The sequence below is a fragment of the Symsagittifera roscoffensis genome, chromosome 8 (genome assembly GCF_963678635.1).
Source record: "Symsagittifera roscoffensis chromosome 8, txSymRosc1.1, whole genome shotgun sequence".
In the NCBI taxonomy this organism is placed as follows: domain Eukaryota; kingdom Metazoa; phylum Xenacoelomorpha; order Acoela; family Convolutidae; genus Symsagittifera; species Symsagittifera roscoffensis.
The window spans coordinates 51,962,455-51,976,403 of record NC_087069.1 but is presented as its reverse complement, the minus strand read 5'-3'; the positions used below and the strand labels follow the sequence as shown (position 1 = coordinate 51,976,403).

General features: G+C 31.0%; 1 protein-coding gene across 1 annotated transcript in view; it reads right to left on the bottom strand.

The window, feature by feature from the left end:
- Positions 1-13,949, bottom strand: part of LOC134853279 (uncharacterized protein DDB_G0286591-like) — a 51,478-nt gene extending 37,529 nt beyond the window's left edge. Inside the window, exons 1-2 of the mRNA XM_063869252.1 lie at positions 12,058-13,949; positions 11,229-11,403 (exon numbers count right to left, since the gene is read on the bottom strand). Coding sequence (XP_063725322.1) covers positions 11,229-11,403; positions 12,058-13,312 — 1,430 coding nt within the window. The 5' untranslated portion in view covers positions 13,313-13,949. The remainder of the gene's footprint in view (positions 1-11,228; positions 11,404-12,057) is intronic.

Below are 13,949 nucleotides of genomic sequence, written 5' to 3'. Positions count from 1 at the left end.
GAAACCATCAAAGGCGATTTAATCTATCAAAAGAACGCCCGTATGTTTTATCTGAAAAAAAATGGTTTCAGCCATTGATTTAGATGCCTTTTTCACATTCTCTCTTTTGTTCTCTTTGAAGATTAAATAGTCTTCAAATAGCGCTGATCAGAGGTTGTGGAAAACGCAGGCAAAGAAGGAAACAAAAGCGGTAAAGGAAGCCGATCAAAAACATGTTTCTGTTTTCTTTGTCTTGGACTGTAAATGCAGACAAATTGAAATGAAATGCAGTGTGAACAAGATGCTAGAAACAAATAACGAGTCAATTTTATTCATAGCCTTGAGAAAACATCAGAATTTAGATCGGAACAAAGTGCTAGCTAGCACTGTTTTTGCAACAAAAGAAAGATGGTTGGCCATTGTCGACAAACCGGGTTGGCCTCCTTTCAAAAAACATTATACATTTCTATATATGGAGTTTGAATTTTAAGCTTGTCAAAATTGTTCATAGAATTTACAAATTTTGTTTTGAAGTTTTGAATAAAAGTATTCGTCTAATTGATGGCCTTGAATTTTTCTAGTCACCGATAGAAATTTCATTTGTCGGATGAAAAAAAAAAACATTTTAATATCAATACTTGATAATTGTATTATACAATATTTATCTGAAATAAAATTTAAAAAATCGAAAAAAAAAATATAAAGGTTTAATTATTTTCGAAAAAAGAAATGGGTTTTTGTTGAGTAGGAGCAAATTGTTTGCAAAAATTAAGCATGTGGTTCTCGTCGAAAAACTGCTTGCCATACAATTATCAAAGAAAAAATGGGAGGTAAAAATTATTTTCAATAACAAAGCAAAACTATGAAAACCTCTGCAAAATCTTTTTTTTTCTGTTAATAACTGGCAAAAATAGAACATTAGCAAAGAGCATTGAATTGACATGTTGTTTGTTTAAGTAGTTGCTTACAAAGATTTTAAGTAAAATTATGTAATAGTTTTCATTATAGTGTATGGATAGTTTGAGAACTAAGTTTTTGTCAATTCAGGTAACTGGTTCCTCAAGTTTTCTGATTAGACACCACATTGCAAAAAACAACCAAAAAGAAAAATCAAAATACTATTTTCAAAACTATATATAGACAATATTTCTCATAATTATAGACTTTTTATAAATCGCAAAATACTTTCTGGATAAATCAAGTTCATGAGCTCTTAAAAATTCAAAAATTTATTTAAAAAACTCTGATCTAGACAGTGAAAGAGTAAGCTTTTAGCAGAGAACAACTAAGTTTTTTGCTGCAATTAGCGCTCGAGGCAGCAGAAATTTAGATATCTCATACCTGATTTATGAAAAAAAGCAAAAAAATTAAGATATTCAGCCGATAACTCTTTATAAAAGTTTGAATTTCGTTTTGTTATTTTTTGGCTCGCGCTACCCTTGAATCTGAATCTTTTTTTGTTTAATTGTTTTTCCCTGCAAGGTTCTGTCCAGTTCTTTTTATTTTGAGATTTTTGTATAACTTCTACTGTTTGATTTTAAAGCGTCGATAAATTTAGTTCAGATTTTCACGTAGGTCGTGATTTTTTTAAGGAAAACCTTACAATTCGTTCCGTCTCAAGTTTACTTTTTTGCGCTTTCACGTCTGATTTGTTTTGAAATTAACTCACTTCCTTTGTTAAAACGAAGGCAAGCTCCACTATCGAACAGCGAAGTTGTATAAGTCACGAAAAAATTGTGTGCATTAATTTTCATATTTATCGCCGAAGAAAACTTTTAAATCTAAAATTCTAGGTTTCCCAAATAGGGTTGATTGGTATTTCTCAAATTGTCTGATAACTGTCAATCATATTAACTGTCAATAAAAATCAAAGAGCTTCAAGGAATTTTGATAAATCAGTATTTTTGTTCTGTTTACAAACGTATGTTGACTATTTTCGAGATGTCTGCTGGCTATGTTCTTCTTTTTTCGCCTTAGAAACTTTTTACAGCACATGTTGTAGCCCGTCATTTACAAAATAGTTGAATTCTTTTATAGTATTTTTCTCATTAATTTATCGAAAAGATGTGAAGAGACCTGATATTCAGTACAAAATTAGAACTTCGCCTAAAAAATTTTTTCCGAATGCAATAGTTTCAAACAAATAGTTTCAGGATTCATATCAAGTTTTTGCCTGCATTCGCTAAAGTGGCTTAGTTTTATTGAATTTTTTACTGCTGCTCCAACATTTATTGGAGCAGTATGAAACAACCCAAGTGTATTGAAGTGAATAGGACAAAAACAGTAATATTTTTCTTTTCTGGATACCCGCTGCTTGAGTGATTGATAATTTTTGGGCAAAAATTTATAAGTAACCCCGTCTTGCTCCAATTGATTATAAAATTCAAAGCAATAGTCATCGACTAAAAATTAAGGCACAGTTTTAAACATACCAAAACTATCTTTTTATAACATTGTCTGCTTTAATGTAATGGAGTTATCACAAAAATGAGCAGATTTAAAACTCGGGATATTTTTCTATTTTCCATGTCAAGGTCCCAGACTCATATCCAGACTTTGAAAGTCCAGACTTTGGTTTTTTTCACTAATTTCAAAAGTCGGGTCTTTAAAATGCGCTACTATTAATGGAAAAATCTGAGCTTTGATTTGCTTTTCGTTGAGTGAAATGAGCAAATGGGTCAATTTGCTCAATCTTTTTATAGCCACTCCTTGGTGTTTTAATGAGAGTTTCTTACTTATTAAAATTGGATTGCATCTAATCCACTCAAATTTAAAATTAGATTGCGCCAACCTCAACTCAATGAAGCAAATCAAAATTCAGATTTTTTCCATGAATCCAACTTCCAAGATGCCATTTTCGAGAATATTGAAAACAATTTTGGGTCGAGAAAAAAAAGTGGTTTTTCGATCAAAACACATTTGCGTTTTTTTTTGCTTAGAATAAACAGTTCGAGTTTTTAGAGAATCTGGAAAATAATGATATTCTGAGCTCAAAAAACAATTGCAAATAGTTTTTCTCTAACTTTTGGATAACTACTTTTCGGATGTTCAGAGGACGAGTTAAGTATTCGGAACTTTACACTGATAAAAACTTTTCCCAGCCTTGCTCATCAGAAAAACCATAACGCAACTTCATGTTCCTAAAAGAAAAACAAGAAAATCTTTGCGGTTTCCTTAGTTTAAAAAAAATTGAGTCATGGTCAAAGTTTTCTCCACAATTAGAGCATAATAATTTTTCAAGACCAAAATTTGAAGAATTTTGCATTAATTAGTGAACAAATTGGATAAATTTTGGAACTAGTTAATAGACAAAATCTTTGATTATAAAAATAGTTTGAAGCTATTCTATCTGATTGGGAAGCCTACAAAAGAACAAAAAAATTGTTTATTTCACTTCAAAAAAATATATGACACTGTATAGATTTTTCATCAAAAGTATTGCTTTCTCTTTCAGATGAAATGAAAAATACAACTTCGGGTGGTTTTTAAAAATTTGTTAAAATCCCACTTTAATCAGTAAATAGATATATAGATAAGAACATTTCTATCATGTTGGCTTTCAAAAAGCAATACAAAAGATACAGACAAGGAACTGTAAATATGAGCAAATCGACTTATTCATTCTTTACCTTTGAAGCAACCATGTGTTATGTAATAAAAGCATAAAAAAATAGCTGCAAGCTATCACAATTTGAACCTCCATTTCTGATGAAAGATAACAAAAATAGCCCCGAAAAATTATATCTACAATTTTTATGTTTCAAGCAGAACCAATTTTTTAGCAGCTGAAACAAAAAGCCAAAAAATAATTCATATAAAAATAATGTTCCTTCTGGCTCTTGAACGTGCATAGATCATCATCGCTGATCAGTGTTGCTTTATGAATAAGTTTTTCAGCAACATTGGGCTATGTTTAACCGAGAAATTAAACGCTGCGAGAGTTCAACGCTGCAATATACAATTTTTAGTTTTAAATTGATGAAAAATCAGCTGTAAACTTTTGTCAAATTTGCTTCTGATGCTCTACTTTTCATAGAAAGATAAGGCTATATCATGATTGCTATATCATGACACTCTGCCGACCCAAAGGGTCCCCCTTTGGTACTTTTTAGGAAATCCATTTTTAGCCGACTGACCCTAAAATTTTTCAAAAAGCGCCTTTGGCGCCAATAATACTATTTCTGAGGGGTAGCGCGCGCCAAAAAAAAAACGCATTTTTTGTCAAAATTTTCCAAAAAGTGCCCAAAAACGGCTTTTTGACCTGTTTTTTCAAAAAATTGTCTGCGGCGCAGAAAATTTGCCAAAACAGCGTCTTTTTAGAGCTAAGGAGAGCTCGGAAAATCAATTTGGTCGACCTAAAAAAAAAAGAAGTCGTCAAAATTTTCGAAATTTTTGAAAATCCTACATCGAAAATTGTTCTACAAGTGTAATGTAGAACAATTTAACCGATGATTTTATTTGAAATACTTTAAAAATTTCAAGAAAAAAATGTATTGGATCATGATAGCAGCAGAACAAAGACAAACAAGACTGCTCCTATCAGGGCGAAGCCCTGAATGTTCCGACTGCCTTTTAAGGTTTTATGGAGAGGTAATAACTTTAAAAAATTAAATGTAATAAAATAAAATGAAATTTTTTTTCTAAAATTTGAAATTTTTAATGAAAATCATCCCCCCACACGCCATATAAAGTACAAAAAGATAGTTTTCGTTCCTTGTAACACATCAATTATGGCAAATAAGCTTCGTTTAACCAATTTGGAACGATTTATAACACGGATCAACTCTCCGCTTACGCGTTACCAGCGCGAAATATATCGCGCGTTAATTGTCCCAAATTGGTCAAAATGTTAATCTTTAAAATCCCATAATTAATGAAAAATTATCAAAGGTAAAAACATCTTTTCAAATTTGAGCTCATGACAACAATACTTTTTGAATGATAAAAAAAAACTCCGTCAAAAATGGCTAGTTAAAAAGTCGAAATTTGTCTGAAGAAAAAACCCATCCCGAGCACAAATATTCCGCTACTTTCCTATCGAAAGTCGGAACAAAATGCATTGGCTCCTAAGCAGCTCAAAAATTCTTAAAAGCTTATGAATTTTTAAAAGTTTATGACTCTTTCTTCACTTTTTGCAGCCGATCAAATAAAACAATTTTCAGGAAACAGGAATTTAGTTTTCAAATTTTTTAAAATCATAGGCATAGATCACATCTGATGACATATTTGTTTTTTTTGTGATTAGTCGTAAAATATAACACCATCCATAATCCATCCAGCAATTTTAATTAACTCAGCCAGCATACAGTCGCAAAAAACAGGCGCAATGAAACAAAGAAAGGACACATTGATTTTTTAAAAGTGGCTGCCCGCATCCAATTTCAAGCGTTAATAATCGATTATAATACAATTTTAGTACCCGTCTTACTAAAATTGGGAAACAATCGATTTTAATCAATTAATAATCGATTATAATCTCTCTTTTTAAGATCAAATTAAAATTAATTATCATCCTTTATAACCAATTATAATCAATTATTTATTCATCCCTTTTTCGATACAGTTATAATCGATTATAATTGATTATAATCCATTATTTTTATTCAAATTTTTAATTCATTGGTTTTGCACAAAAATCCATTATAATCGATTATAATTGATTATAATCCCTTTTGTTTGTCCATTTTGTCTTCGTAGTTGCATCTAAATTGCTCATATTTTATTGTTTTTGTAAACGTTGGTCTTATGAAAAATGAGAAAAAAGTTTTTAAAATTTTCCAATCAATTCAAATTTATAAAGTTTTTTTTTTCATTTCTTCCCCATTAGAGTTGTTTTGTGATGCATATTTTAAGCTTTTTAAGAACCAAAACATCAGCAAGTTGAGTTAGTTTTATGATTGATTCGGAAGATTTATTTTTCATCTACCGCGGTAAGCTTTCCATTAATATGAAAAAATCTCAATGAAACTTTTGTTTCGAGGTAAAACTTTGTGTTCAGATGAACCAAAGTTTTCATGAGATCTCTCTTTCAGAGATTTTCTTATTGAAACAAAAATAATAATCCATACGATTTAATTCGATTATAGTTTTGAATTGACAAAGTTTTGGCAAAATAAGAGATTATAATTGATTCTAAGGTTTTTTTTTGTAAAAACTATAATCAATTATAATCGATTATAAGAGATTATAATCTCTTGGAAAATATCACGATTATAATCAATTATAAATCCTTTAAACACCTAATTTTGGTAATTATAATCAATTATAATTATCAAAAAAAAACATCACAATAATCCGTTATAATCGATTATTTACGCCTAAACTTGGATGCGGGTGATACTAAATTTTAATAAGGTGTTATGAAAGTTCCACTCAACCAAAAACTCCTACAACTCCGACTGTATAGAACATAAAAATCCCCAACGGACAATTTTTTTTTCTTTTGATTATTTTTCAGATGTTTGTCAATCAGTTTTTTGCTCCGAGTTTTAGTTTCAAATTGTGAATTAATTAATACATCATAGCTTAAGTAAAATTAGAAAAACAATTTTAGAAGCGTTTTTTTATCTTCTTTTCATCTACTAAAAGTTTGTTTGAGAACAGAAACATTCGACACAACTCAAATTATCTTCACAGAAACAATTTTTCCATGGGTTAAATGCTGCGAAAGAACAAATTATTGATCGATTTGGCAGGCGTTTTTTTATACTAATCTTAGAGTGACATTTTATGGCAAAACAATTTACCATATAAAGAAATTATTTTTTGAAATAATTTAATTTAGCCTTGCCCAACAACCCAACAGCTATGCTTACTAGGTGCGCGATTCAATTTGGACTATTTTGCTGATTGACTCAGCAGGTAATCTTTTTTAAATTGGTTTGCGAGGACTGCATCTTTTCATAAGTTGGGTGAAATATCGCTTAGTATGAGCTGACGCCTTCAACGAATTGCTCGATACTCAAAAGATAATGTTTTTTTTTCGTCATAACAAGAAACTTGCAAGCGACTATTTAACCGACGTTTTGTTCCATCTCTTTCCAGACAAATTTTTTATTGCGAAGAATGGTAGTTTTTTGTGTTTTCTGTGTGTTATCGCTAGCTACGACTTGCCCTCTGCTATGAACTACCACCATACCCAAAACGCATAGTTGTTTTTGATAAATTAAAATTTCCTAAAAAGATTAATTAGCTGAGATTTTTTCGCACAACACCATTGAAGGAAAATAAATAAAGCTCATGGTTTTTTATGCGGTGAAATTTCGTTGCAAGCAATAATTTGTCAAAATTATCAAAAGCGACATTTCAATTTACAAATGCAAAACAAATTATTCAGGAAGTGTGCGTAACAAAATCTCGGCTCATTCGTTTTTCTGAGTTGCTCGTAATGGCCAAAAATCCAACCTCTTCGGAAACCATAATTAGGATAATTTTTCATCGTAAATATCATTCAAATAAAAAAATGCTTTTTTAAAAATCACTTGAGTTTACTTATAAAACAAGCAAATTAAGTTATTGAGGTAAAATCCAGATAAGTTTGCTAAGTCAAAAATTACAATCTTGTTGGAAAAAAAACAACTAATGAAAAATAAAAAAATTGAAAACTAGAAAAATGACGAATCGTTCATCACTTTCCTTTTTCATAGGTGTGCTGCTCTTTTTCAGCTCTTTCAAATTAATCTTCAATAAACAAAATCATTCATTAAATATGACTTCTTTTTATAAAACCTTAATAAAAAGTAAAAAGCAACAATTGAAACTAAAACAGCGGGGAAGAAAAATGATCAATTTGTTTAACTTCTCTGTAATAATTTTTACGAGGTATACGCCATGCTCTACAAATTTCTTTTATTGGCAAATGCAGATATAAAAAACATTGCCTAGCGTAGCAATTTGGAATCAGTTGAAAAAAGAGACGAACAAAACTCCAAAATTGGACTGAATTGGGAAAAAACATGAATAAACATCTTCTTTCTCTAATTAGAATGCGATACGCACGGATAATCATCTCTTGTAGCGACAAGACGCCCTTGGGGAAAAAATTGAAGTTCTAATGAAATCAAAAACATGTATCAGATGTTAATGGGTTTTTTAATCTAGAGTTGGGTTCATCAATTAAGCTCACTTACGATATAAATCATCATTATGATCCTTAAAAATCATACGACATTTTCAAAAACAATTTCTGCAGAAAGAGTACCAAATTAATACTAGGGTTGGTAATTTTAATGAGATAAATCTATCCCGCTGCAAAGCATTGAAGCAGCGATTTATCATTTAAGAGAAAACATAACCGCCTTATAAAAGTCTTACCCGAAATTAAATTTTTCTAATAATGTAAAAACAAACCTCCTTGCATCAAGACGATGCTCCTAATGCTCGGAGTGCCCTTCAACCAAAAATACGTAACTGTTATGTAATAGTTACGTCACCATTGTGTAACAGTTACAAAAGTTATGCAAATTCATTCATAAGAATAGCTGAATCATAAAAATGACTGCCAACATGGAGTAGTTTTACTTCCTTAAAATAGCCAAATTAACTACTCTGAGACAACCAAAACATTTTTAAAAAGTCGTAATTAGATTTTTCTTTCATAGTCTAACCGAGGAATTTGATATCTTTCATCAGATGAAATAAAAGAATTCATAAAAAAAAGTTGGTTCAAAAGTTGAATTTGCTCAGAAGTAGAGAAAAAAACACCGCAAACATATTTACTACGTTACTGTGTTCTCAATTTTAACAGCAAAACAATTTTTAACCCCCAAAAAGAGAGCAGTTAAATATGGAAACTAATTGAAGGTGATAAGGTCGAAACGGCAAAATGTTTCAAGTATTATTGTGAAAATTAATCAGCAAAAAAAATACTGATCAAACCATGCTAAATTAAGATTTGAAACTGAGAAAATTGAAAAAGACAAGTCGACCAAATTATTTTGGAAAAAGGCTGAAGGAATAATTTTGTTACAAACAGAGAATTTGGTTAATTGCTCTGCGAAATATTTAATTTGTAGAAAAATTATCTCGGCAGTTCAACCGGAAATACTTCAAAAAACTGATCTGGGCTCTTAAAATAATTTTTAAAAGCCGTTGCTGCACAAAGTAAATTTGAATCTTCAAATCTGACCTTGATAAAAAAATTGCATTGCGTTTCATTACCAAAACTAGTCTGTAGTCTGTGGGAAACTGCATTCTAATAGACAAAAAAAAACGGCATTTTCGTATCATAAAAACAAATTTTCGTATCAAGGAAACAAAAGGACTGAAATTTGGGCTGAAATTGCAATTTTTTAGACAGAAAAATAAATTTCCTTGAAAAAAAAGTAAAACTTCCCTCAGGAAAATGAAGTTTCTGAATTACAAACATATGCAAAGCTTCACATTTATTGTGATGATTATAAAGACGGTACGGATGAAATGGCCAAAAAATATGGCAAGAGCACTTTGTAAAAAACTGTCAAAAAATTCAACATAAACAAAATTTTTTTGTTTTTGTCTTAAGTGAAGTTCAGTTCGAGCAAAACATGCTGCGAATACTTTAAACCCGCATAGCACAAACGAATGAAAATGTATTTTTACATTTAAATTACGTTTTACACGGTAAATAAAGAAATATTCAAGCTAAAACCATTTAAGCCAAAAACAAAACTATAAAGCAAAAAAAAAAGAAAATTGCTACAATCAAAATCATATTTAAAAGACAGGTAGAGGGAAATTTGAGAAGAAGTATTAAAACTTGAGATGGACTATAAAGAATATTGTTTAGACTAGGGAAAAACTTTTTTGGAGAAGCCAAAAAAAATTAAGCTTCAAAATTTTCCAAGGAAAAATTCAAATTGAAAAAAAATTGGACAGGAATTGAATATAGCACTTTTGTGGTCTCAATTATGTGCGCTATCTCTATTCTATATGTGCAAAAGCCACCCTTATAGCTGACTTTTTATGAAGCACGTAACTCATCACGTGCGGGTTTTGTCGGCAAAAATGTTTAGAGGAAAAATTTTGTAGCTAATTTCAAAACCAGTGCTAACAGCAAAAGAAGTGAATTTAATCTTATATGCAACGAAAAGTGTTAAAGAATCAGAAAGTTTTTTATCATGCAGATCAAAAATAGGCAACTTAATATTATGTCTAAACATAACATAAAGGCTGCAACCCAAATTAATTTTCTTCTGTTGAAACCAGAAAAACTATTGTGAATTTCCAGGGCCGGTTTCAAGCTAATTAGGTTCTCATTTCTGAACGCTTTTCTTTCTATGAAGCCTCTGTATTCAAAAACCATTAAACGTGATGCGAAAATTGGGGAAACTATAAAAAATTTTTTATTCTAAGGTCTAAGGTTTGTAAAAAAAAGCTTTGAAAGTCAATATTGGTATGTTTTTTATTAATTTGTTTTGCAAAGCAGCATTTTTTTTTATTATTTTCGGGAGAGATGAGAATTTATGTTGATTTTCAAAATCCTTCACTTAGCGAAAAACCACGGTCTGCGCCTGCCTCTAGGTGTAGTTGTATGAAACGTTTGCATTATATTCCCTTGTTATGCATTTTTAAATTGAATTTTTATCAGTTAATTAAAATCCTTGAAATGTTTCCTTTTTATTAAGAACTACTGCATCTCAGTGATACGGGGCTAGCAAATCTGGGAATTTAATGTAAAAATCTCTAGTCTGACCCTTATGCGGTCAAAAATTGCATTAATTTTCTATACTTAAAAATCACAGCTCCTTCAAGTGTATTTTGATTCAATATGATTGACACTTCATTTCAATTTCGTTTTTCAATTGCCTTGTATCAAAAAGAACAACTACTCAAAATATGGGTAAATGTACAATTATCAATAACGGGTCTCACTTTTATTTTATGTGAAGCCAGGAAAAAGCACAAAGAGAACGATGAGCCGTAAGCGGTCGAATGATTCTGTTTATTTTATTTTAAGTAACTTAAAAAGTTCACTTCTCAAATTTTACTTGTTTTTCATAAATCCATTTCTTAATTTGGATGATTTAAAAAAAATTCTTAATTTGGACGAATCAACAGCACCAAAAATCTAAATAGTGTTATTCAAAAAAGAATCATCTAGAAATGAAAAATCATTCGGAGTTGTTAAAAAAGGTTGCAATTTTTTAGATTTTGTCTTCTTTAAGTTATCAGTTGCAAGAGCAAATCTAATAAGGCATGTTACAGTGTGTCAAATCAGTGAAATACAATAGAAATGTCACAATTATTGATTTTTTTCAACTAAAACTGACCCGTTTTGCAGTGTGCGAATCGGGATTGAATTTCCGTTGCAATCGTTGACTTCAATCTGAACATTGCTCACGCCAATTTGTATGTCTTTGTCGTCTTCATTTTCCACGATTTCCAAGCCCTTTTTGCTCGGAACGGAAGATTTCAACTCGGGTTGTTTTGATGTCAAAAGCTCCTCTGTTAATTTAAAGCAGACATTTTAGAAACGATTCTATGATTATCTGAAAATTATTCTACAAAATTTTTTGTTTGAGGTCAAAAGTTCCTCGGCTAATTTAAAGCAAACATTTTGAAAACGATTTTCTGATTATATGATTATTTTACAAAACAGTTTTTCGTTTTGAGGTCAAAAGTTCCTCGGCTAAATTAAAGCAAACATTTTGAAAACGATTTTATAAATATACGAACATTATTCTACAAAGCACTTTCATTCGAACATTTTTGGGCTATATCCTGTTCGGTTTTTCTCTTGTTTCGAAACGCTTAAGGTCTTCAATTATGACCCATTTTTGAAAATGTGTCCCCGTTAAAGTTTTCATGCAATTTAATTTTTTCACGGGGACGTTTTTGCTACCAACTATGCTCACTTATTTATATGTTTTTTAAAAATACAAATTGATCAAAAGGTTTTTTGCTCGGAATTTTTCCTTCTGTTTTTCTTGGTATTTGGAATTGCTAAATAATCAAACGAAATAGTTTAATCAGCCTTAAAACCAAATCATTGTATTCTGATTCTAATTGAGATGCATAATCATTAAGCCTTTTTGATAAAAAAAAAACAAAAAGTGTTCAGATGTTTCTAGCTTGTCTGCTTTAAATTCATCAAATTACCTTCGGAATTCCCTCTCAGTTTTTCACTATCTGGAAGCGTCTCCCTTATTTTGATAACCTTCGTATGCAAATGCCCATTACAACTCGGAGAAAGTTTGCCCGGATCGTTTTCTGTCTCGTTTTTGTCGGTTTGTTTTCCTTGATGTTTCTCGTTTTGTTTTTCATTTTGTTTTTCATGTTGTTTTTTACGTTGTTTTGCTTGCTTTTTCGTTTGTTTCTTTTCGCTTTTATGATGATTTTGTTTTGAAATCTCGCTTGTGGCTCCGACTTTTTTGTTGTCAGTTTTTGAACTCGAATGACCTTTCACATTAGCAGCTGATGGTGAACTTAGAGATGAAGAAAGTTTATCATTTTCATCGTTGCAATTTTCACCTTCAAAGTCTTCATTTTCGTTTTTATCCCATAACTGAAGTTTTTGATTTTCGTCCTTACAACAATTTTTGCAATTTTCACAACTTGAAAAGAAACAGTTCAATCCAAAAAGAAACCGAAATGCTCCTTTTTTGGTATCATTTTCGTTTGCGACTGATTCCTGGAATCCATAGCTGGTGCTGCATTGGTTTCGCTGATCGCTTTTTCGCTTCAAACTGCTTTTCGGATTTGAATTATTGGAGCTCTTTTTTTGCTTGTCGAAGTTATTTTTGTTGACTTTTTCAGCACGTTTTTTCTCCAAATAGGTTACGTTGGTGTAAACAACACACATAAACACAATGTCGATACTCATAAAAAGAACTTTACAAGCATAGTAGAATCCATCGACAATTCGCATTGTTGTCGGGCTGCTTGTATTGAAATACCATACCGGGGTTAAGCCGTAAATGAGGGCAAAAATGAAACCCCCGCCTAAAATCGAATAAACCTTTGGCGCTGTGAACCTGGACATATAGTCCAGAGGTCGGGCAACTGCAACATAGCGGTTGAAACTCATCCAAAAAACCAAATATAAAGAATAAAAAGTTACAAAAGTGTAAAGTGAACTGTTTAAAGTGCCGCTTCTTACGTGAAAAGCGACCTCAACTAGCCATAACAGTAGACTTATGAATGAAAAACAGAAATCGATCACGGCTATCGATAAAATGAAACACTCGCTCGGTCTGAAATCTTTCTTCTTCAGGTAAATAAAAACAACCGTCGAGTTTCCAAGCATTCCAATAATGTTAAGAAGGATTTTTCCCAAAACGAACCAAATGGGAATTGAAGACTCTAGAACTTCAAGATTAGTTTCGTTAACACTCGATTGATTAGCAAGATCCATTTTGAGTTAATCAAAATGTAAAACAAATTCAACTTTTTTTTGATAAATTTGCTTGAACGACAATTACGAAAATAGCTCAGAACGCAAACTATTTCAGTTTCAAAATGGAAAAAAGTGACGTTAGTTGAAATTCTTTCACTTATATCTTTTTCAATATTTGTGTTGAACTTTTCAGCAATATAATGAAAATAAAATAATGACGCAGGAATTGAATGCGATTTGAGTTCGTAGTTTTTCTTTTTTCTTCCGGGTGTTTTGGGAAAATTTCAGGTGAATATGCTTCGCTTCAATTATGGGCCGACGAGTACTTTTGTGAAATGAAGAATGAAAACCGTGACTTTTCGCTTTTTCAGGTAAACTCAGATATCAGGTCATATTTAACTAGTTAATTAACCAAGCTAGAAATGAGGGTTTGAAATTTGAGTTGCCCGTCGCTAGAGCCCAAATTAAAACTCAAGACGAGCCAAATGAAAGATGGAAGTTAAATAATTGGAAGAAAATACGAAAAGAAGGAATAACATATCGAATCGAAATTTCAGTAAGAAAAAAACTAATTTAATCCAGTGAAAAAAATGTTAAACCGACCAAAGAGTGTGCTGCTATCGTTAGTTTTTTTTCGAAATGAAACGATATAAAA